This window comes from Peromyscus eremicus, chromosome 20, assembly GCF_949786415.1.
Source record: "Peromyscus eremicus chromosome 20, PerEre_H2_v1, whole genome shotgun sequence".
In the NCBI taxonomy this organism is placed as follows: domain Eukaryota; kingdom Metazoa; phylum Chordata; class Mammalia; order Rodentia; family Cricetidae; genus Peromyscus; species Peromyscus eremicus.
Window position 1 is genome coordinate 24,980,760 of NC_081436.1, and position 21,957 is coordinate 25,002,716.

The window sequence follows — 21,957 nt, forward strand, 5'->3', positions numbered from 1 at the left end:
AGGAGTACCGGGAAGCAGAGCAGAAAACTGGAGTTTCTGAAAGTTTCACTGTAGCCCAGGAAAGTCTAATTTGCAGCATCTCTGGCTACAAGTTTTTAATGTAGGGTGCAAAGAACACAAAGTGGTGTGACAAGTGTCATGACCTTCAGGAATGGACTAGAATCCAGATCTTTAGCAGAACCCGTGGCCTAATCCACCAGCAAGAGCTCCCTAGGTGTTCATCAGAAGCTCCCATGGTCCTGCCCTGAGGGTAGTAGATCAATGGTTAGGAACCCAGTGCCGCATCACCTCAGTCTGGTTTGAGGGTGGGGTCCTAGCCAGCATTTCATTTCCATCACCAAACCAACTTTCAGGTTCTAGTTCCCTCTGGCACCTGCACATCTCCATAGCAGCTATGAAAGGACATAGTCTGCCTTATTTTGGGTGCGGTACTTTGCCATAGCTCCAATGGACTGAGGTCTCCACAGTGACTACAAAGTAGTTTGTGCCTACCCCCAGGGGTTTTTCTTGCTTTGGTGCAAGCTGTAAAAAAAAAAAAAGCAGCTGCATTCCTGGCTGTGATTTCATCAGGACAATCATAAAGGTATAAATTTTAAAGGCAAATGAGGAAAACTTCAAGTGGGCAGAGTTCCAAAGAAGGCCTCCAGAAGCACTGCTCCTTTTTAACAGGAAGCAGCTCCGGCCATGCAAAGCTGTAGAAAAGTCCTTCCCAGCTCTTTTCCCTAAGAAGCCTCGACTTTGCTTCACTGCAGTCTGCGTCAGTCTGTGAAGGTAGGTCTCTGTTCTTCACACAGCCACATAGTATTCTTTCTAACCAGGTAACCCACCCTGAGGAGGCCAGCCTGGAGAATCAAATCATCTTCCTCCTTCCATTCTTCTTGCCTACACTGGGTTTCAAATTGAGACTTTGGTTTTAGGATTTAGAAACGGGATCTCCTCCCACTCGAGGCAATCCCCTAACTCATTCTCACGACGGTTGGGCTTACAAGAGTGAGCCATCATGCTGTCTCAAAATCTGCTTAGCTGTGGTCTTGTACAAACCATGTCACTTCTAAATGTGTATTGACAGTCAGTTACAAGGTGCTGGAAATTGATTCCCTTGCCCACCCCTCTGACAACTGGACGATTAAGTCTCTGTTTCAAATAATCGGTTCATGTGTCTTGGTCCCATTACTCATCGGTCCCAAAAAACTGGCCATTTAGTCTTTGGCTACAGTAATAAAGAGATATAAATGCCAAGATTTTCTAATCTCTGGCACGTGGATTAGTACAGATCAAAAGCAGAGGCCTGGTGTCCCGTCACAGACCTGCTGTTCCCCTGGGTGCCTCTACCCTCAGGAACAGCGCTCTCCTCACGTGCGCGCACTCCGGCCCCGGCCACCCCACCGGTCCCGGCGTGCCGCGCGTGGCGCACGTGACCCCGCCCCCTGCCATTGGCCAGGAGGGGGAGGGGCGTGGCCGCCGTGGCGCGAGCCAGCCGGAGCTGCCCTCCCCTGCAGCCTGCGGTGGGGAGCATCGCTGGGCCACCGGCAGCGGCGTGCGGGTCGGGAGCGCAGCCTGGGCACCGCGCACGCGCCGGAAGCAGCGCGGGGTAGCGGAGGCTGCGGCAGGTGTGCCGGGGCATCCTCATGTGATCCAGGGGGCTGGGGCGGGGCCTTAGAGGCCACACCTCCTTCAGGTTTCCCCCACCCACCCCCAGGGTGGAGGGTGGGTGTGCCTCTGCAGGGTCCTAGCTGGGGAGACCCCCAAAAATGTAGGGCACATCCAGAAGGCTTGGAAATTGGGGAAACTGCCTCTCCCCTGGGATGGAAGTTACCATGACAATAAGGAAGTCTTGGCGCCCTGGGAAAGAAGACTGGAGATGAATTGTGGGGATTCAGGATTCCTATGGGCCCTTGATCCCACCTGGACGGGATGGAGGAATGATAGATGAGCCCCTAGGGCTCGGGGCTCGGTCCTGGCCCCGCCCCAGGTCCCTGGGAGGCTCAGGCACGCCCCGGGTTTCTGGTTCTTCAGGAAAAGTCGGCTGTCACCTGCTGCCAGCTACAAGGTGCGAGGCCTCCCCTCTGCTGCGCGGCAGGATGGGTCCCTCGGGGCTGCTGCTGGCCCTAGCCCTGCACCTGGCGGCGTGCTCCCGTCCCCACCGGGACTACTGCGTGCTGGGCGCGGGTCCCGCGGGCCTGCAGATGGCCGCCCTCCTGCAGCGGGCCGGCAGGGACTACGAGGTGTTCGAACGCGAGTCCGCGCCCGGCAGCTTCTTCACGCGCTACCCGCGCCACCGCAAGCTCATCAGCATCAACAAGCGGCACACTGGCAAGGCCAATGCCGAGTTCAACCTCCGCCACGACTGGAACTCTCTGCTCAGCGACGACCCACAGCTGCTCTTCAGGCACTACTCGAAGGCTTACTTCCCAGACGCCGGCGACATGGTGCACTACCTGGGTGACTTCGCGAAGCGCCTGGGGCTCCACGTGCTCTACAACACGAACATCACCCACGTGACTCTGGACAAGGATCCACAAGCCTGGAATGGCCATTACTTCATCCTGACCGACCAGAACGGCCAGGCTTACCAGTGCAGGTAAGGACCCCATTGACGGAGCTGGACCTCACCCAGAATCAGGACACCACTGAACTGGCTGGCCTCGAGATCCGAAAGAATGGGAGAAAGGGGCACCACTTGCTCCCACTGGGGCTCAGTGCCGAGGTTTGGTACAGCCAGCACTTTCTAAGGTATGTCCTTACAAAGCTGCAGCTGAGTATGTCTGGAAAATTCTAACAATTGATCCTCTAGCATTTACCAGGCTTTATTGCCTTCTCTGTGATCCTCTGGTGTTGGGTACTGCATATAAGCATAGCTTGTACCCACAAACCCTTGCAGGCAGGTCCAGCCTTTGACACTGCAACACTACATTGTCATCTTCATGATTCAAGCGCAAAAACCATGTAGTCAAGTTACAAAGCACGCACACATACACAAATCTCATGTTTTAAATAAGCTTTGCCAGTTACGTTGGGCCACATTCACAGCTATCGTGGACCCCGTGTGGCCTAGAGACCATAGGTTAGACACACCTGATAGTTTCCTAAAATAAGTATCTCCAAAACCCATGCTGAGAAAAGCAGGGTGAAGTGTCCAGCCAGCATTAGACACTGGCCAGTCAGATTTCAGAACAGAACCAGAGCAGAAGCCAACAAGCGTGGCTTCCAGACACCAATGTTACCTTGCTTTGGCTAGGAGGCAGTATGTGGGCACCTCAAACTTGTTCAGGCCTCACAAGGGACCTAGAGAGGATGTTCCCTAATTCCCGTTTTGCAGGGGCAGAGCTGAGGCTCAGTGACCTTGATCACCATGCTGTGTCACACCGCTAACATGGCGAGGCTACATTTGGGCTGGGATTTTGCTGACATCTAAGCCTCTGTTCTTTCTGCTACTCCAGGCTCTCTTCCTGGCTGTCAGCTTCACTCCTGACTCCAGACAAGGGTAGACCTTCTGTTCTTCTGTTCCTGCAGCCCAGAGAAGAGGGAGTGTCCCGATTGGGACTCTGGGATTTTAGGTAGCTTTGTTAGGGTAGAAGGGAGTGAGGAGCAGAGAAAACAAGGGCCTGTTTCCTGTATGTGTCCCTTCAGTGGATAAGTTCTACATGGAAACTACCCCGCAGTCAAACTGTTCTGCAGTCAGCAAAATCCAGATACCCACCACTCTGGCCATGATGGCACACATGCCTGTAACCCCAGCATTTGGGAGACTGAGACAGGAGGGGTGCCAGATCCAAGGCTAGCCCGTGCTACATATCAAGACCACATCTCAACAGCAGGACTTTGGGATCAGGCCCTCTGTACTCAGATTGTGGTTCCACTGCTTTGAAGAGTTCTGATGCCCTGACCCACGGGGCCCTGTGTCTCCTCACCTGTGAAACAGGCGGGGACACCAGCTGAGGAACGTATGAGATCAAGGAGTAGATAAGATGATAGGATAAACACACTGGCACAGTGGGGCTAGAAGGGGTGTGTGTGTCTGGCCTGCAAGTCAGGAGAGGAGGCTTAATGCCAGGCTGGAGTGCATGCCCCCCAGGGGGAGAGGAACTGACCTCACTGCTGTGTTCAAAGTTAGGAAAATGCTTTTGGTTTATCACAACATCAATGAGCAAACTTAATCCCCAAGTATGGTATTCTTCCAGTAAAGCATGAAGGACTGTGGCTAGCTTGGAGAGAGGAGGGAGTAAATGGGTAAACATGAGTGGACGTGTCTTTGAGGAGCCTGGAATCAGAATGAGGCTAGGGAAGCCACACTGAGAGACTGTGTCGCTGAGGAACTGAGTCGTCTCTCTTTGTCCCCACTTGCAGCGTCCTGCTTGTAGCCACTGGTTTGTCAGTCCCCAAACTGGTTGACTTCCCTGGCTCCGAACATGTGGAGGGTTATGAGTCCGTATCCGTGGACCCAGAAGACTTTGTGGGTCAGAATGTGCTGATCCTGGGCCGTGGGAACTCAGCCTTCGAGACAGCAGAGAACATCTTGGGTGTCACAAACTTCGTCCACATGCTGAGCCGCTCGCGGGTTCGGCTCTCCTGGGCCACCCACTACGTTGGAGATGTCAGGTATGCTTGTCAGGTATGCTTGTGCGTTCTATGCTATCCATCCTGTACCAGTCTGTTTCCCGACACTGTAAGAAGATGTCTGAGGCGGGGCTCATGACTTCCGCAGTCCAGCAGTATGTTGCTCTCTCTAACAAGGGCTCACCAGCACCTACCTCAGAGCAGGTGCTATCACAGCAGCAGGCACATATGCCAGAGAGAAAGATTGCACAACAATACCGGAAGCCAGAACAAGGGGGAGGTCGGGCTCCCTTCCTCTATAGCAACCCTCTATCTGGAACTAACAGGGGACACCAACAGAACTGTCTTAATCTCTTCAAGGGCATTACCCCAGTGAGTTGCCACTAGGATCTTAAGGTTCTGCCTCCAAGGGCCTGGGGATATAGCTCAGTTTGGTAGAGTGCTCGACTCCCATGTACTAAAACCCTGGGTTCAATCCCCAGGTCCACATTGTAAGCAAGGTGTGGTGACACATACCTGTAGTCTCAACTCAGCACTCAGGAGGTGGAGGCTGGAGGATCAGAGTTCAAGGTCATCCTTGGCTACTTAGTGAATTTGAGGCCAGCTTGGGCTACATAGGATTTTATCTTTACCAAAAAGAAAAAAAAAAGGAGAAGAATAAAGTTCACCACCTCCCAGGATTACCTACAAAGCCCCACATGAGGGAGCCTCCCCACCCTCACCAGCATTAGACAGCCCTCCTGAACCTTCTTTCCTCTCCGACCTGCTCGTGGGGCCCCCAGAGCCATCAACAATGGCCTGCTGGACACCTACCAGCTGAAATCGCTAGACGGACTCCTGGAGTCGGACCTGGAGGATCTGGCCCTCGTGAAGGACAGCAAGGGCAAGTTCCACATCACCCTCAAATTCTTCCTGGAGGAGGACAAGAGCAGCCAGAGTGCCGACTCCATCCCCCTCCCCCAGGATGACAACGATAACTTCGCCATGCGGGTGGCCTATGACCGTGTCATCCGCTGCCTGGGCTGGAAGTTCAACTTCTCCATTTTCAACCAGTGAGTCCAAGTGGGGTGGAGGTGGGGACCCCTCACCAGCACCTTCGGAACTCCCTGGGGACTCAGTAGACTCCAGAAGAGCACTGCAAGAATGGAGGGAGACACCAAGGGCCTTGTCTCCAGCAACTCTTCTTATTCCTAACAACCCTCTCCACTGGCAGGTCCCTCAGACTCTCCTCAGGGACTGAGTTCGGCAAGAAGTACCCACTGATCAGAGCTAGCTATGAGTCCAAAGGAAGCCGGGGTCTCTTTATCCTTGGGACGGCCAGCCACTCCGTGGACTACCGGAAATCTGCTGGCGGCTTCATCCATGGATTCCGATACACAGGTGAGCCTGGCTGAAGTACCACTCTCCCAGGCCTTCTGACTTCCAGAAACAGCAAAGGGATGTTTTCGTGGTCCAGGGATATGTCTAGGAAAAGCATAACAGTAGGTATCTCTAAGGGTAGCCTGTGACATGCTTAGTCCCACTCAGTTTGAATGGAGGTGTGTTCACGGGGATGGGTGGTCTCACACATGCCACTTTCACAGGGCTAAATAAGGCAGTACCCTAGTGTGTGTCCCTGTGAAGCAGATCCCACAGCATGTGGGAACACCTCGGTGAAAGTCCCAACGGGTTATGTCAATTCTCTTTTGAAACTTTCAGTACTAAACATGTTACTCTTCTATTATCTTGAGAATGTTTGCCTGTAAAATACAAAAAAAAAAAAACTTTTTTTCAGTAATTTGAGGGCTGAGGACTAGCTCAGTGGCAGAGCACTCATATAGTGTACCTCAATATGATGATGATGATGATGATGATGACGATGATGATGATTTCATTTATTGCATGAGAATAATTCCCAACAAGAAACTGATGCTTTGTGATGTTAAGGATAAATGGAAAATGAAAAGTGAAGGAGAGGAGTAACTTGCCAAATGTTGAGTATCTTCTAGAGTCTGAGGACATGCATCCCTACAGTACCATGCATCTTCACGGTGGCTAGAAAGCCTTTCTTTTTCTTTTTTTCTTCTTCTTTTTTATTATAATTAGTGTGTGTGTGCGTGTGTGTGTGTGTGTGTGTGTGTGTGTGTGTGTGTGTGTAAAATGTGCCACGGCATGCATGGGGAAGTCAGAAGATAACTTGCAGGGCGTCAGATTCCTCCTTCCACCATGGGATCAGTTCTACAGTGTGCATAGCAAATGTTTTTATCCACTGAGCCATCTGGCCAACACAGCCTTTGTTTTTTCTGAGGAAACATCTGAGGGTCAGAGAGATCTGTCTGTGCTTGATTTGGTTTCTGGTTTTTAGAGAGTGTCCTTTCCTGCCCTTTTCTCCCCTCCGTGGAGGAAGCAGTGGACTAAAGCAGCTGAGTGAGCAGTTTAGCTGTTACCCATATTTTTTTCGGGGTCAGGTGCCATCAGCTTGGTATGGATTTTACTTGCAGTGTTTGCTTTGAGTTCAGTGGATGGAGGGTCGAGTCTATAATCCTTCTTACCAGGACTCCAATAGAAAGCTTTCACTCAGCCAAGCGGTGGTGGTGCATGCCTTTAATCCCAGTACTCGGGAGGCAGAGTCAGGTAGATCTCTGTGAGTTCAAGGCCAGCCTGGTCTACAGAGCAAGATCCAGGACAGACTCCAATGCTACAAAGACAGAGAAACCCTGTCTTGAAAAACAAAAAACAAAACAAAACAAAACAAAAAAGGGTTGGGGATTTAGCTCAGTGGTAGAGCCCTTGCCTAGCAAGCGCAAGGCCCTGGGTTCGGACCTCAGCTCTGGAAAAAAAAAAAGAAGAAGAAGGAGGAGGAGGAGAAAAGAAGAAGAAGAAGAAGAAGAAGAAGAAGAAGAAGAAGAAGAAGAAGAAGAAGAAGAAGAAGAAGAAGGAGAAAGAAAAGAAGCAACTCAGACCCTGTCTCAAAGTGAAAAGAGATAAGAATGTAGCCTAGTGACAGAGCAGTTGTCTAACATGCACAAGGCTCCCGGTTCCTTCCACAGTACCAGAAACAATGGGGAAAAATCTTGACGTTCTGAGTCTTGTTCTTGCATGATTTCTCTTCCACTTCCTGGAAAGTCCCACGCCTCAGCATGCTGTCACCCGCTCTGCACAGGTCTTGCCTTCTTGAGTGCCAGGCTTGTTCTCCGTCCCAGGACCTCCCAGGCTTCTCTAGCGTCTTACGCCTTGCAAACTCAGCTTGACCACCCGTCTCCTCCAGGGAGCCAGAGGCCTAGAACAGAGGCCCACCATGGCTCCCTTCTTATGAACACCTGATTGTGGCACATCCTCATTGCGCTGGGGTGTTTGATTAACTTTGGAAGAACAAGTGTCTGTGTTAGGCCATTCCACGACAGGGTAGAACAGCCCCGGGTGTAAAGAAAACCACCTTGCTGCTGGTTCGGGCAGCCATTGCTTTCTACAAAAGATCTCAGGACAAGACAGGGACAGGTAGATTTGGGCTGAAAAGGAGAGAAGCAGCCTGAGTGTCCATTGGGCTCTAGATAGAAATGGGGAGGTGGAAAGCTCTGTGTCTGGGTTGGATGCACCCAGTGTAAAGGATGGCAGTTGGCCGGGGAATTTCCATGTGCAGATGGCCTCAAGCAAGGGTGGACCACTCAGACCCAAATCCACCCTCACCCATACTTTGCCCGATACCCAAGAGACAGAATCAGAGGGTCCCTGACTGTAGGTGACTGTGAAGAAAGAACATTTGTCATTGTCCTTTTACACACAGTTCTCCCTGCCACTGTTCCCCAGGCCTGAACCTCCCTCCAGTGAGCCAAGATAAAATCTTGGCCCTTCCTCCCTCTGGCCATTTCAGTGCGTGCTGTCCACCGGCTCCTGGAAAATCGGCACCATGGCATCGCCTGGCCGTCCACAGAGCACCCCATCACACAGCTGACCAGCTCCATCATTCGGCGTGTAAACGAGGCTTCTGGGCTGTACCAGATGTTCAGTGTGCTGGCTGACATCATCCTGTTGAAGGAGTGAGTGGCCCTTCCCACTCCATCTCCCCAGACCCCGCTTTACCCATATACCCTGCCCCTTGCTTCTGGTACTATTCTGGGTGCTGAGTGGCCCAGTTGTTTCTTGTGCAAAGGAGGCCCACAGAGGCTAAAAATCTATCCTGGCAGGGAAATCAGTGAGGTAAATACCTCAAGGGCCTTTATGGATTTCTTACTGTGTGGTTTGGGAAGTTAGTTAAGCTCTGTGCTTTCTTGCCTTATCTGCAAAAGGAGCATAGCTCCCTTGCAGCATTGAAGGGTGAAGATAAGAGTCCCCTCAGGCAAGGACCAGGTTGTCCCTTTTAGATGAAGTGATTGCTGGCAAATCACAGGACACACAGAGCCTGAGGACGCAGTGCAGGATGTGTGAGGAGAGAGCAAGGGGAGACTCATAGAAGACAGGCAGGTGAGACATAGAGGAAGACCCCTGAGGCAGAGGACATGCCCTGATCCAAAGCCCTGGCCTCTCCACAGGAAGTTCAGGGACACAGGAAGTCCAGGAGCTCAGCACACCACCTTGTTTCATCCTCAGCGCCCCATCCATGAGTGCCCGAGCTGTCTAGAGCAGGGTGCACTTGGCAGGACCCAGTGCTCAGTCGGTATCCCAGTCCTGTCAATCACACTGGCCCAGCAGCCTCCCACCAGTCAGTCTGCCCTCAGTGCAGCCACCAGCCATCCTTTAAAAAGAGAGTCACACTGTTGCCCGCCCCCCCCCACTCCCCACAGGCCAACAGCTACCCTTCTCCATCCACTTAAACCCACAGTCACCCCCACGCCTCCTTTACTCATGCCCCGTGACCTCCCTGACCCCATGACTCTCATCCCTACCTACAGTGACAAGCTTCTCCCCACTCTCCCCGGGTAGACCAGAAGGCACAGCTGCCACAGTGACATTATAGGGTGGGCGATTCCTGCTTAGTCCACACCCCTGCACCTGTGGAGAGTTGGATGTACCCACCCCACACCCAGTGAGCCCGCACCCCTCCCTGGTCCTGAGTGCCCCCCCCCCCGGGGTCCCCTCACAGGAATGCTACAGCCTTTGAGTACCTGGAGGAGTTCCCCATGCAGATGCTGGCCCAGCTGGAGACGCTCACAGGGAGGACAGCGCGCCACGGGCTCTTTGTCATCAACATGGAATATGGCCAGAATTTCTCTGGGCCCGAGAAGGACGTCTTCTATTACGACCGGTCCGTGGCACACATAGAGGATGCCTGGCGTTCGAACTTCCTCCACCCTGTCATCTACTACTACAGACACCTCCCCACTGGTGAGCTGGCCTCCACCCTCCCTGAGCTCAGCCTCTTCGGAGGGGGCTCTTCTCGGACCACCTGTCTATACAGCAGTCACCCCAAGGCCATACATAACGTCTACAACTGACCAGGGGCACCCCAGGGGACCTACGGAAGCCATGCATGATCTCTGGGCACCATGTCGTGAAAAGGGGTGCTGTCATGTTGTGGTGTCTCCAGGTCTGGGGAGGTGCTGCAGCTAGTGTTAAGAAGGATGGGTGAGGGCAAGCAAGATGACTGGGTGGGTAGAGGCACTTACCAGGGAAGCCTAGAGACCCAAGTTGCAATCCCCGGAACCGACATAAAGGTGGAAGAAGAGAACCCACAGAGTTGACCTCTGACCTCCACACAGGCTCTGTGGCGTGTGTGCCCATACAAATAGCAACAATAACAATAACCAGACAAGGGCTGAGCAGGCCAGCACAGTACAGAAATGCCACACCAGATCCCCAGTTCTGTTCCCACAGCAGTATGGTCTTGGCCATTTTACTTAACCTCTCTGAGGCTTGCTTCTCTATAAAATGAGATGGTGATAATTATTCCATACAGGATCGCAGGAGGATATCCACAAAATGCCAGCAGGGCTAGGGCACAGCCTAGGTACCATGCCTTTCAGTTCAGAGCTTGAAGAGCTTTAGGTTGAGGAGGGTGCACCAGGCAGGTGCCTGTCACCCCAGTGCTGGGGAGGCTGGGGCGGGTTTGCCACAAACTCAATGCCAGCCTGGGCTGTATAATGAGCCCCTGTCTCAGAACTGAGTGTGGTGAGGCACTCCTTGGTAATCCCAGCATTTGGGAAATAGAGGCAGGAGGTCAGCCTGGGCTACATGAGACCCTGTCTCAAAAGAAGAAAGGGAGCCCAGCTGGGGATTGTTCCCAATGGCAAAGGCAGCTTCATCAGGCAGAAGGCGGGGTGTGGGGAGTACAGAAGTCGGCTGCCCAAACACTGGCCCGCTAGGACTGGTCACCTCCTAGAGTCCAGTTTCCAGGGATGTGGGGCCAGTGGCTTGAGCCCTTAGAGGGCAGGATCCACAGCAGGGGGAAGTGAGCCTCGATGAGCCCCGTGTAGTCAATGGTTCCTGTGCTACACCCAGAAACCACAGGCAACAGGTCTGGTTCCTCTTCCTCCTGCTACATGAAAGTGGCTGGTGGCCAAGCTGACCACAGCCTGACAGAAGCACCCTAGGAAGGCCACTATGAGAGCAGGGGGAGGTGCCGTATGAAGGGCCTGGACCTCATGCCTCCTTCCTCCCACAGAGCAAGATATGCGATTCCGGCCTGCACAGTGGCCCCTGCCTCGGCCCGTGGCCATCCATCACATAGTGGAGGACTTCCTGACTGACTGGACAGCCCCTGTGGGGCACATCCTCCCCCTGAGGCGCTTCCTGGAAAACTGTCTGGACACAGATCTGCGAAGCTTCTATGCAGGTAACCAAGTTCCCAGGAGGGCAGAGGGTGGAGTGAATGCCTTAGTGTTAAAGTGCTAGTATGCGTGGGTTTGAGCCCTAGCACAGGAAACGGGAAGGGAGGAAAGGGAAAAAACAAGGCAGGAGACTATGTAATGAGCTACAGACTATCAAAATTGATGGTACAATTTTGAAAAAGATGCAGATGAAACAAATGGAAATAAAATAGTCTTGAAATGAGAAACTCGGTATAAGGAGCTGGTGGTGCATTAGACAGAGGTGAAGAGAGAATTGGTGAATTGGAAGGCAGATCTGACAGGGAAATGCAAAGAGGAGCCTAAGGCAAGAACTCAAATGATCTAGAGGAGAAAGTGATAGAAACAAGCCAATATTCTTGTCCTTATAAACCCCTGGATGTTCCAAATCCAATGCCTTTTCTATTATTGAGAGGACATGTCAGACGCCTGTCAATGTGCGACACTATTCATACCAAGTCAAGTTAGAGACTGACTCTAGTCTAGCCCAAGAGCGAGCATCCTGCTTTATCCTGAGTCTGCTTTGAAATGATGGTTTAGGAGCTGATCTGCTACTGAGTGACGTCCTGGCCCTGATCATCTAAGTATCTTCCTATCTCCGTTAGCCCATAGAGCCAGAGCTGAGCACCTTTGCCCTTCTAGCGGTCTGTGAGCAGCCAACCTTGATCATACACCGACCCCTGAAATGCCTAGAAACGAGAGCCCTCAGCTCCAAACGGCCTGCCCATTCCCCAAGGCTTCAGGAGTCCACAAAAGTCCAGTGGCACATTGCCACCCCAAGTCGTGGTTCCACTGATGTATCCTCCCAGCTCTGTTACTGCCCTGAGCTGGGATGAATCCTTACAGCAGAAGGCCAGCTGCCATTTACCCAAGGCACAGCTGCTAGCTTGGTCTTCAGCCTCTTCTGGGAATCGGGAACCCTGGGTCCCACAGAGAGGTGATGTCATCAGAAGGTCATGCTGGCTAAATGGCCATGTGGCTGCCCTTGCATCTGTTCTCTTCCCTGGCAAGGCCTCTGTCCTGGGGGTCAGAGGGAAGCAAGAAAGGATGCCCCATGTAACCCTCACAGTATCTTTCTTTTTTTTTTTTTTTTTTTTTTTTTTTTTTGGTTTTTTGAGACAGGGTTTCTCTGTGTAGCTTTGCGCCTTTCCTGGAACTCACTTTGGAGACCAGGCTGGCCTCGAACTCACAGAGATCCGTGTGGCTCTGCCTCCCGAGTACTGGGATTAAAGGCGTGCGCCGCCACCGCTGCCACCACCACCCAGATTTCAGAAATAATACATACCCATGGCTATTTTGTCACTGACGAAATTTAACACGTGCATCAGTGTTCTGCTGTGGTTCATATAAGGATTTGCCCATTTTATCAGTTTTTCTTCCCACAGTTGGGAAGAGGACTCTGTGTGTGTGTGTGTGTGTGTGTGTGTGTGTGTGTGTGTGTGTACACATGTGCATGCTAGTGTGTGTATATGCAACATCTCTCAAGAATTGAGTCTCTTCTTCTGCCAGTACTCATACTCAGATCGTCAGACTTGGTAGCGAACACCTTTACTATTGAGCCATCTTACCAGCCCATGAAAAGGACTTTGTGTGTAGTGTTTGCAGCTCAGATATTGTTACAGGCAGTGCTGAGTGGGGCTGACTGCTGAGCTCCCTCCACACGAAGGCCAGCTTCCAGATGGACAGCTGATGGTCATCTCTGGAGAGGTGGCTCCTGCCCTCTGGTTCCCTGCCAAGTTCTGGGACCCATCATTTCTGTGGTTTGCTTCATTTTGGTGTCCTGACCCATGACCTCTTCAGGTCATATGTCCCCAGCATGGCCTCTCCATGCTTCTCTCCACTACCTGACCTGACAGCTTCTTTTGCTTTTGTACAGAGTCCTGTTTCCTGTTCACCCTCACACGCCAGAGGCTGCCCCCCTTTTGCCAGCAGGGGTACCTGAAGATGCAGGGACTTTCAATCACCAAGAGCCTTCGGCAACATGGTGTGGAAAGCAGGCTCCTGAAGGACTACACAGCCATGGAGGACAGCAGCAGGTGGCCTGGTGACCACCCCTCGGCCCCAGAGCCTCTGACCCAGTCCCCTGACAGCAACAAGGAGGAGCTCTGAACATCCTCGTCCAGGCTATGGAGTCTGGTGCCTCCCCGGGGCCCTTTTCCCAGGCTCTCTCCCACCTTTCCGGCTGCTGAGGACCATCAGAGATAACAGACAACAGGACAGGCTATGGAGTGCCGAAGGCTGGGACACGGTCACACAGTGGTGTCCCTTCCTGTGCTGGCCACTGGGTGCTAGATGCAAGGTTAGGAGGGTGTTACCTTCTGTCAGGCATGAGATGCCTTCCACAGCCAGCCTGTGTCCAACTAGGAGCATCACTAAGCACCATGTTGGTCTGGTGTGTCTGCTGCTAGGACCAATCTTCTTTCCCTTCTCGTTCACTCTGCAGATGGGCTTGGATCTGCCCGGGGAACAGCTCCCAGCCGAAACCCCCTCATTTCCATAGCGGGGATGTTAGAATGAAAACTTGAGGTCTTCAGCCATGGGGTAGACAGTTGGGATCTCTGCTCCGCAGCACAGCTATGGACCCAACTCAGATGGCTCTCAGCAGAACCCCAGTCAAGCTGGGCATCACAGGCCCAGAGCACTGGCATAGGGTAGAGACAGCCAACTCCTGCAAAGCTGTCTGCCCAGCTGGCTTCTCAGGAGCAGGGCACCTCAGAGCTGTCCTGTGCCCAAGATCACACTCCCAGGGATCAGCAGCCTCTGTGTCCCTCTCCCACATCGCTGTCTGGCATCCTGAGCCATGTCTTCCTTGAGACCTGCCTGGGCAGGTTTAAGGTGTTGCTGTGCCTGCTGCCTTGGGCATGGAAACATTGACACCTGCCGGCTCCTGGATGCCTTGATGTTCCTCTCTCCTTCCTTGCCTTTCCTTACCAGAATCCATGTTCAGCCCACAGATTAGTCTCACTGATGAATAAGCCATGAGGGAAGCATTGCCCACAAGGGCAGATGGTGATCACATGATTTCCGATAGCCCCAGAGCGCAAGTACTGTTTCTCACCAGCCCTCTTATTCTTCATGGAGCCCATTCAGACGTCCAGGGACATATCAGCCCAAAGCCCCTTCCTGAGAGCGTCCTCTTCCCCACAGAAGAGTCTTGTCTGGGTCCAAGCCCTCTTGACCACCTGACCTGCCTGCAGCCACCTTCCTCTCGGGTGCTTACCAGATTCTAACAGGGCAATCCAACAACTTCATGTCATCAGGAGCAGGAGGAACTGTGTACCCCTGTACCTACTTGGGGTAGTTTACATGGAGCCAAACCTAACTGAATCTTCCCTAACCCAGGATGTCAGAGTCCCCATATTTCACCCAGGTTGATTGACAAGCCAAACTGGGACCCTGCCATCCCACCCTCTTTTCCAAAGCATTTTAAAATGAGTCATTGATTCAGTGCTACCCCATGAAATCGAATCCTGTTCCTCACATCTCACCCTGCACTCACCAAGGCTGGCTGAGCCACTAGTTCAGTGCCTTCGCAAGTAGCTGGCTGACACCCTTGTATATGACATCTGCTGCTTCCTGTCATCTGCCAGATCGTTGATTCCGTCAAACTATTAGGCAGGCTCATTTGTTTTTAACACGGAGGTTCTGTTCTTGCTCAGTTGACTAGAGATGGCTTCTACTTTTTCCCCCCTGATAGGGTTTCACCATGTCCTGGCCTAGTACTTATTACATAGCCCAGCCTGCACTTGGACTCATGGTAAGGTGTCTCCTGCCACCGCCTTCCAAGTGTTGGGATTATAAGCTTGAGCCACGTAAGCTTTTTTAAGATTTATTCTTAATTATGTGTACTTGTTTGTGTCTCTGTGTGGGTATGTGTACATGAGTGCAGGTGCCCAGAGGCCGGAAGAGAGTGTCAGAGCCCCTTAAAGCTGGAGTTACAGGAGGTTGTGAGCCAGCATGTGTAGAGGCTGAGAACTGAGCTCAAGTCCTCCAGAAGAGCAGTAAGCGCTGAGCCAATTCCTCCGGGACCCCTCCCCCATGACTATATTAAAGAAATTATTAAAAATAAGGCAAACTGGATGTGGTACACACCAATATCCCCGCACTAGGGTGGCCAAGGCAGGAAAATGAGGTTCAAGGCCAGCCTGGAATACATGGAGAGTTCCAGGACAGTATGAGCAACTTAACATGATCCTGTTTCAAAAAGGAAATTTTAAAAAGGCAAAAATAGGCTGAGCATGGTGGTACATGCCTTTAATCTCAGTACTCCCAAGGCACAGGCTGGAGAATCACTTGTGAATGAGTTCAAGGCCAGCCTGGTTGACCTGGCAAGTTCCAGGCCAGCTAGAGCAACATAATGAGACCCTGTCCCAAAAATAAATGAATAATTCTTTTTAAAAAAAGCATGAGCAAGAATAATTATGGTGAAGGGGCTGGTATAAATAAGTGAGGAATACTAAGTAACTTTTCATGATCATCTCTTAAATGGTGCGGGGAAGGACTGATGAGTGTGCCCACACACGTGACCTTAGATGAGGTGTGGCACCAGGTGAGACAGAGCAGCAGCTGGAGCTGCTTGTGCCTGTGAAGATAGGAAACCACAGGGCCTTAGCAGTGGCTCTGCTGGGGCTGTGGGACAAGGTTCTTTTTTCCTCTTTTGATCAAGTTTGTGTTTATTTTTCAAATGTGATTATATGCTACTGAAGTAAAAATACATTTATTTTTAAACCATTTTTTCTGCTCTTGAATTTTGGGATTTCTGGGAAAGAGTGGACATCAGAGCCCTTGCAAGAGGCTGTGTTCTGGTGTGATGGTCCAGGTGGTGCCCCGGCTGGGTTATCCTAGATAGAATCACTAAAAGGAAGGAGCACCACGCATCAGGATGTAGGCATGCTCGGAGGCAGAGTGTGGTAGACGCACCTGTAAACCCTAGCACCTGGGAAGTGGGAGGTAGAGGCAGGAGGACCAGAAGTCTAAGGTCACCCTGGGATACACAAGACCCTGTCTTTAAGAAAAGAAGAAACACCACATCCCAGCCCAGGCACAGGCAGAAGCAGGCGGGTATCTGTGAGTTCAAGGCCAACCTGGTCTACATAGGGAATTCCACACCCATAAGCTACATAGCGAGATCTTGTCTCAAAAAAGGAGAGGGGGAGCTGCCCAAGCTAAAGGAAGTGAGAAGTTAAGCCATGTGCTTCTCACATGGAGTCTCTAAACTAACCACTGAGCACAGCATGGCCATCCTTGGAAACATCTCCCAAATGATAGGAAATCAGGCAAAATTCCTCCTCTGGAAGAGGCTCCCCAAGGCTGATCTACAATGCCTTGGATAGCCCCAAATTCCTTCTGTCTGATAAAAGTGGGGGTGTCCCTGAAGTCTGCCTGGAAACCAGTGGGCTAAAAAGTGAATTTGCAGCCTGGGGATGTGGGTCAGTTGCCTAAAATGCAAAATCAGTTGCCTACAAAAGCCCTGGATTTATGATTATCCAGTATGGTGGCACACAGCTGGAATCCCAATGCTTTCAGGAGGCAGAAGCAGGAGAATCAGAAAGTTATGGTCTTACTCAGCTATATAGTGAGTTTGAGGCTAACCTAGCATACATTAGATATTTTTTAAAAGCCCACATAAACTAGATATAATGTTAAAATCCTATAATCCGCACTTAGGAGTTGAAGGGAGAGGAATCAGTAGTTCGAAGCCAACCTCAGCCACATTTGAGTTTGAAGGAACCCTGAACTACATAGACCTACCTCAAATCACACTCACAAGAAACCACGTGGCATAGACCTGAGACCTACCTGCAACTGCAGGAGACCTTAAACACGGACCTAGGCAAACCAGGGAAGTGTAAGACCTGCGTGAGTAATTAAGTCCCAGTCACCAATAATGCATTGGTGTCACTTTAAGGAAAGGAACCAAAGCACATCCCCTCAGTATCATTTCATCAAGAGTGAGATCGATTTGAACTCTCGACTTCATGCTCCCTCTGTCTTCCGTCCTCTGTCTGTCTGTGGTATGAGTCTGGATCTGTGCCTGCCTGAAGGCTGTCTCTCTCTGAGTATGTCTGAGTGTGTGTCTTTAAGGAAGGGCTTTGCTCTCTCTTTTATTGGATAGTGCAGAAAGCTGTTTTATGGGGAAGGAACGAGGCACTTTACAGAAATCTTGAACAGAGTTTTCCAAGGGATTAAGTCACTGGCTCCCACTGACACCAACTGACCCACACCACAAACACCACTACAAACATCACTGTTTATCAAGCAATATCCGTGTGATGCAGTCAACATTTATGGATATTTTTATAAGACTGCTTCTACCATATATTTGTTGTTTCCAGCAAATGATTATAGTAACATACATACACTACTCTTGGATCAGGGGCATGGAAAAGTACTTAGTTTAAGATTACAGCCAAGCATGGGTGTAGCTAGAGTTTTCCTGCCTGGCCCGCAGTTAGGACAAATCTCTCTCACCCGCCAGTCCCACAGCCGCTCAGACCCAACCAAGTAAACACAGAGACTTATATTGGTTACAAACTGTATGGCCGTACCAGGCTTCTTGTTAACTGTTCTTATATCTTTTTTTTTTTTTTGGGTTTTTTTGGTTTTTTCAAGACAGGGTTTCTCTGTGTAGCTTTGCGCCTTTCCTGGAACTCACTTGGTAGCCCAGGCTGGCCTCGAACTCACAGAGATCCGCCTGACTCTGCCTCCCGAGTGCTGGGATTAAAGGCATGCGCCACCACCGCCCGGCCTGTTCTTATATCTTAAATTAATCCATTTCTATAAATCTACACCTTGCCACGTGGCTCGTGGCTTACCGGCATCTTCACATGCTGTTTGTCATGGTGGTGGCTGGCAGTGTCTCTGACTCAGCCTTCCACTTCCCAGCATTCTTCTCCTCCTTGTCCCGCCTATCCTTCCTCCTGCCTGACTACTGGCCAATCAGTGTTTTATTTACTAACCAATCAGAGCAACACATTTGCCATACAGAACATCCCACAGCACATGGGTTTAGGTTGTAAAGGTTGATTCCACCAGAAATCCAAGACAAGTAGCGTTGATTGTTACATTGTTCTCTTGAGGGCAGGTTAAACAGGCTGAGTACATAGAGAGACAGCACTCTTAGGTCTTAAGTGACTGCAAGGTGTGAGATACAGCACAAGTTCCAGTTTCTTAGAATGTAAGAGGCATTTTTAACATAATGCGTTGCCACAGCACAGCTCCACCCCAACAGAGCCTGAGAGGCCCTGAGCCAAAACCACCCAGGCAAGCTACTACAGATTCCCTAATACAGAAACTTAGGGGCAGTGTTTGCAGCTTAGGCTGTCAAATGGATACGTTGTTACACAGCATCTGATGACTACATTCTTTACACGGATTCCATTCTCACCACGACCACCTGAGTAGAGATGACTGTCCTCACTCTAGAGTTAGACATTGTGAGCTGCTGCGTCAGGCACAGAATTGAACGGGGGTCCTCTGGAAGAGCGGTGCTCTTACCTGCCGTCTTTCTAGCCTCAAAGGTGTTTGGTTTTGGCTCACAGTTTGGGGGTACAGTCAGCCATGGTGGAGAAGGCATAGCCTCTGGAGGGTGAGGCTTCCGGTCACATGCATCCCCAGTTAGGAAGCAGAGAGAACTGGTTCTCAGATCACTTCCTCCTTTTTCATTCGGTTGAGAAGCCCGGCTCATGGTGTGTTTCTACCCACACTCTGGGTAGCTCTTCCCTCTTCCTTAAACCTTTCTGGAAACTCCTTCATAGACATGTTATGTTTCAAGGATAAATCTAAATACAATTAAATTGACAATGAAGATTAACTACCATGGTCACCTAGTCCTTACCATCCTCCACATAGGCTTCCTTCAAGTGAACAATGGGTGACAATGCTTTTTCCTTTTGTTGGAGTGCTGTGGTTATGCATGTCTGTTTCCTTTCAATTAATTTTGTATTAATGTTTTCTTTTCTCACCAACTTCCATGGGTTTTGTTTATTTGGGGTTTTGGTTTTTGTTTTTTTTTACATTTTATTTAGTGTGTGTGTGTGTGTGTGTGTGTGTGTGTGTGTGTGTGTGTGCTCACCACAGCAGACATGTGGAGATCAGGACAACTTGAGGGAGTCAATTCTCCCTCCTACCATCTAAGTCCCAGACACTGAACTCAGATCACCAAACTTCTCAGCAGGCACCTTTATCCACGGAGCCATCTAGCTAGCTCAAGAATTCTCAAACCTAGAAGGACATACGGTTCCCACGGCGGGGTTGGGGGAGGTGAAGGAATAGCTGAGTGATACTGATTACATGCCAGGTACCGACTGAACCCCCTCCTCCACAAAGGCATGGCAGGTGACTCTGAGTGGGAAGGGGACCCCTAGACTCGGGACATCGGCCCTTGGCAGGTCCCAGTCTCAGTGCCCTCTGCTCCACAGCCAATCAGAACATCAGCCACCAAAGCCAAACTGGATTCTTCTCTCAAAAATAAGCCATTGGCCGGGCGGTGGTGGCGCACGCCTTTAATCCCAGCACTCGGGAGGCAGAGCCAGGCGGATCTCTGTGAGTTCGAGGCCAGCCTGGGCTACCAAGTGAGTCCCAGGAAAGGCGCAAAGCTACACAGAGAAACCCTGTCTCGAAAAACCAAAAAAAAAAAAAAAAAAATAAGCCATTGACGGCATCTTTCTGCTGCAGATGCTTATTTTTAAAATACGGGGGAAACGCTGACTGGACAAAGATCTCTGTCAGACTGCGGGCTTTAAAAAAGCATTTCGTTCAAGCTGGCACCCCAGACGGAATGTAAATCTGCTACAGAGCCAAGCTGATGGGCAAGTAGGAGATGCTGCAGTCCAAGTATCTAGTCCAAGTGCATCATACGACCAATCCATCAACCCGAAATAAAAAATAGCACGCAACAGATGTACTTCAGCAAGGAAGAAAGGAACAACAGGCAAGCCTGTCTCGCTCCTTCCCCTGGTCTGCATAAATAAGTCTGCTTTGCTGGCTCTTCCTCAGAAGCCCCACTGCAAAAATCTTCCAAACGTCTGTCACCTGCTTCTTCATTTCTCTCTGAGATGCTATCATCGCTAACCTAGTCTGTCAAGTTGTTTCAAATCATCGGGAAATAATTGGATGAAAAAACAAAAAACAAAACAAAAAAAACCCTGGGGAAAAGAAGATGGTGAAATATCTCAGAGTGTCCAGAGTGTGGCGTTATCATCTGGCCTTGCGGTTTTGAAACAAAACAACCACCAAAACGAATGAGGTGATCCCTACCACCAGCTGCACTAAGATTTAAACAAGTGTGTTGGGAGATGTACCCAGAAGCCTTGCTCTAAGACACTGCCATAGATTACAGACGGTCCCAACTCTGGCCACCATGGGGGTGTGTCCCTGCCCTCCTGTTGAATCATGGTGGGCCAAAGGAGAGAGGTAGAAACAGTGATGCCCCAGTTACCCAGCACAGCCTTAGGAGATGAACAGCTCCCACAGTGCCACCCTGTGAGGAAGCCTCATGGAGAGAGAGGCCCACCAGCACAGGAGTGAGGCACCTACCTGGCTGGGCTGCCAGCCGGCTCCACAGCAGCCCTGCGAGTGAGCTACATGGAAACAGGTCCCCTGGCTTACTTGATTATCCCTAGTGCAGCATTTGGCAAACCTCCATCTAAAGAAATATTTCTATTAAAATTCATAACAGGAGCAAAATGACAGTCATGAAGTAGCAAGGAAAATGATTTTATGGTTGGGAGTCACCACAGCACGAGGAACTGTATTAAAGGGTCCCAGCATTGGGAAGGTTGAGAACCACTGAGTTAGAGGGTACCGTGTGGAACAGAGAGTCTCTGCAATTACCAAGTACTGCCAAAATTTCAGTTCTCTCTGAGTCCCTCAGCCTCCCCCCATCTCTCTCTCTCTCTCTCTCTGTCTCTCTCTCTCTCTCTCTCTCTCTCTCTCTCTCCTATACTCTCAGCATCTGAGAGACTGAGCATAAAGATCACAAGTTCGAGGCCATCCTGGGCTACACAGCAAAACTTTTTCTCAAAAATATTTCTAAAATTCCCAGCACTCGGGAGGCAGAGCCAGGCGGATCTCTGTGAGTTCAAGGCCAGCCTGGGCTACCAAGTGAGTGCCAGGAGAGGCGTAAAGCTACACAGAGAAACCCTGTCTCGAAAAACCAAAAAAAAAAAAAAAAAAAAAAATATTTCTAAAATTAAAAAAAATGATAAAAATAAGGGCTAGGGACGTGGCTTAGTTAGTAGGAGTGCCGGCCTGCCATGCAGGAGATCCCAGCCCCATATAAGACAGGCTTGTTGGCGCCAGGAGTTCAAAGTCACCCTCCACTGTACAGCCTACTTGAAGCCAACCCCGGGCTCCATGACACTCTGCCTCAAAATTAATACCTAAATAAAGATAAAAAGCCTCATCTTACTCTTGGTGGGTTCTCTGCCTTATTCCCAGTGGGATGGCCACTGCTGCACCAAACCTTAGACTCCAAAATAGAAGCCAAGTGACCTTGTGGGCCAGTGGTTCCTTTGAACAGAATGCCAGTCATCTCTACAGAAAGGAAGCGGGTCCCTTGAGAATAAAAACTCTTTTTTGAGATAGGGTTTTCCTATGTGCCACAGGCTAGTCTTTACTTATTTCAATTCTTCTGCCT

The 21,957-nt window shown here is 50.6% G+C and overlaps 1 protein-coding gene across 1 annotated transcript; it reads left to right on the forward strand.

Annotated features, from left to right (window-relative positions):
- The first annotated feature begins 1,659 nt into the window (after positions 1-1,659).
- On the forward strand, positions 1,660-13,680 carry Foxred2 (FAD dependent oxidoreductase domain containing 2). The gene is made up of 8 exons (XM_059247782.1): positions 1,660-2,581; positions 4,348-4,599; positions 5,340-5,609; positions 5,771-5,937; positions 8,408-8,573; positions 9,617-9,858; positions 11,135-11,305; positions 13,195-13,680. The coding sequence occupies exons 1-8, from the start codon at positions 1,923-1,925 to the stop codon at positions 13,425-13,427; spliced, it is 2,160 nt and encodes a 719-aa protein (XP_059103765.1). The 5' UTR covers positions 1,660-1,922; the 3' UTR covers positions 13,428-13,680.
- The last annotated feature ends 8,277 nt before the right edge of the window (positions 13,681-21,957 follow it).

Excerpts from the sequence above, each read along its gene's own strand:
- Foxred2 (XM_059247782.1), top strand. The coding sequence starts at position 1,923 with ATGATAGATGAGCCCCTAGGGCTCGGGGCTCGGTCCTGGCCCCGCCCC. Across the intron at positions 4,600-5,339 it reads CACTACGTTGGAGATGTCAG|AGCCATCAACAATGGCCTGC; the intron begins GTATGCTTGTCA and ends TGGGGCCCCCAG. Across the intron at positions 5,938-8,407 it reads CCATGGATTCCGATACACAG|TGCGTGCTGTCCACCGGCTC; the intron begins GTGAGCCTGGCT and ends TGGCCATTTCAG.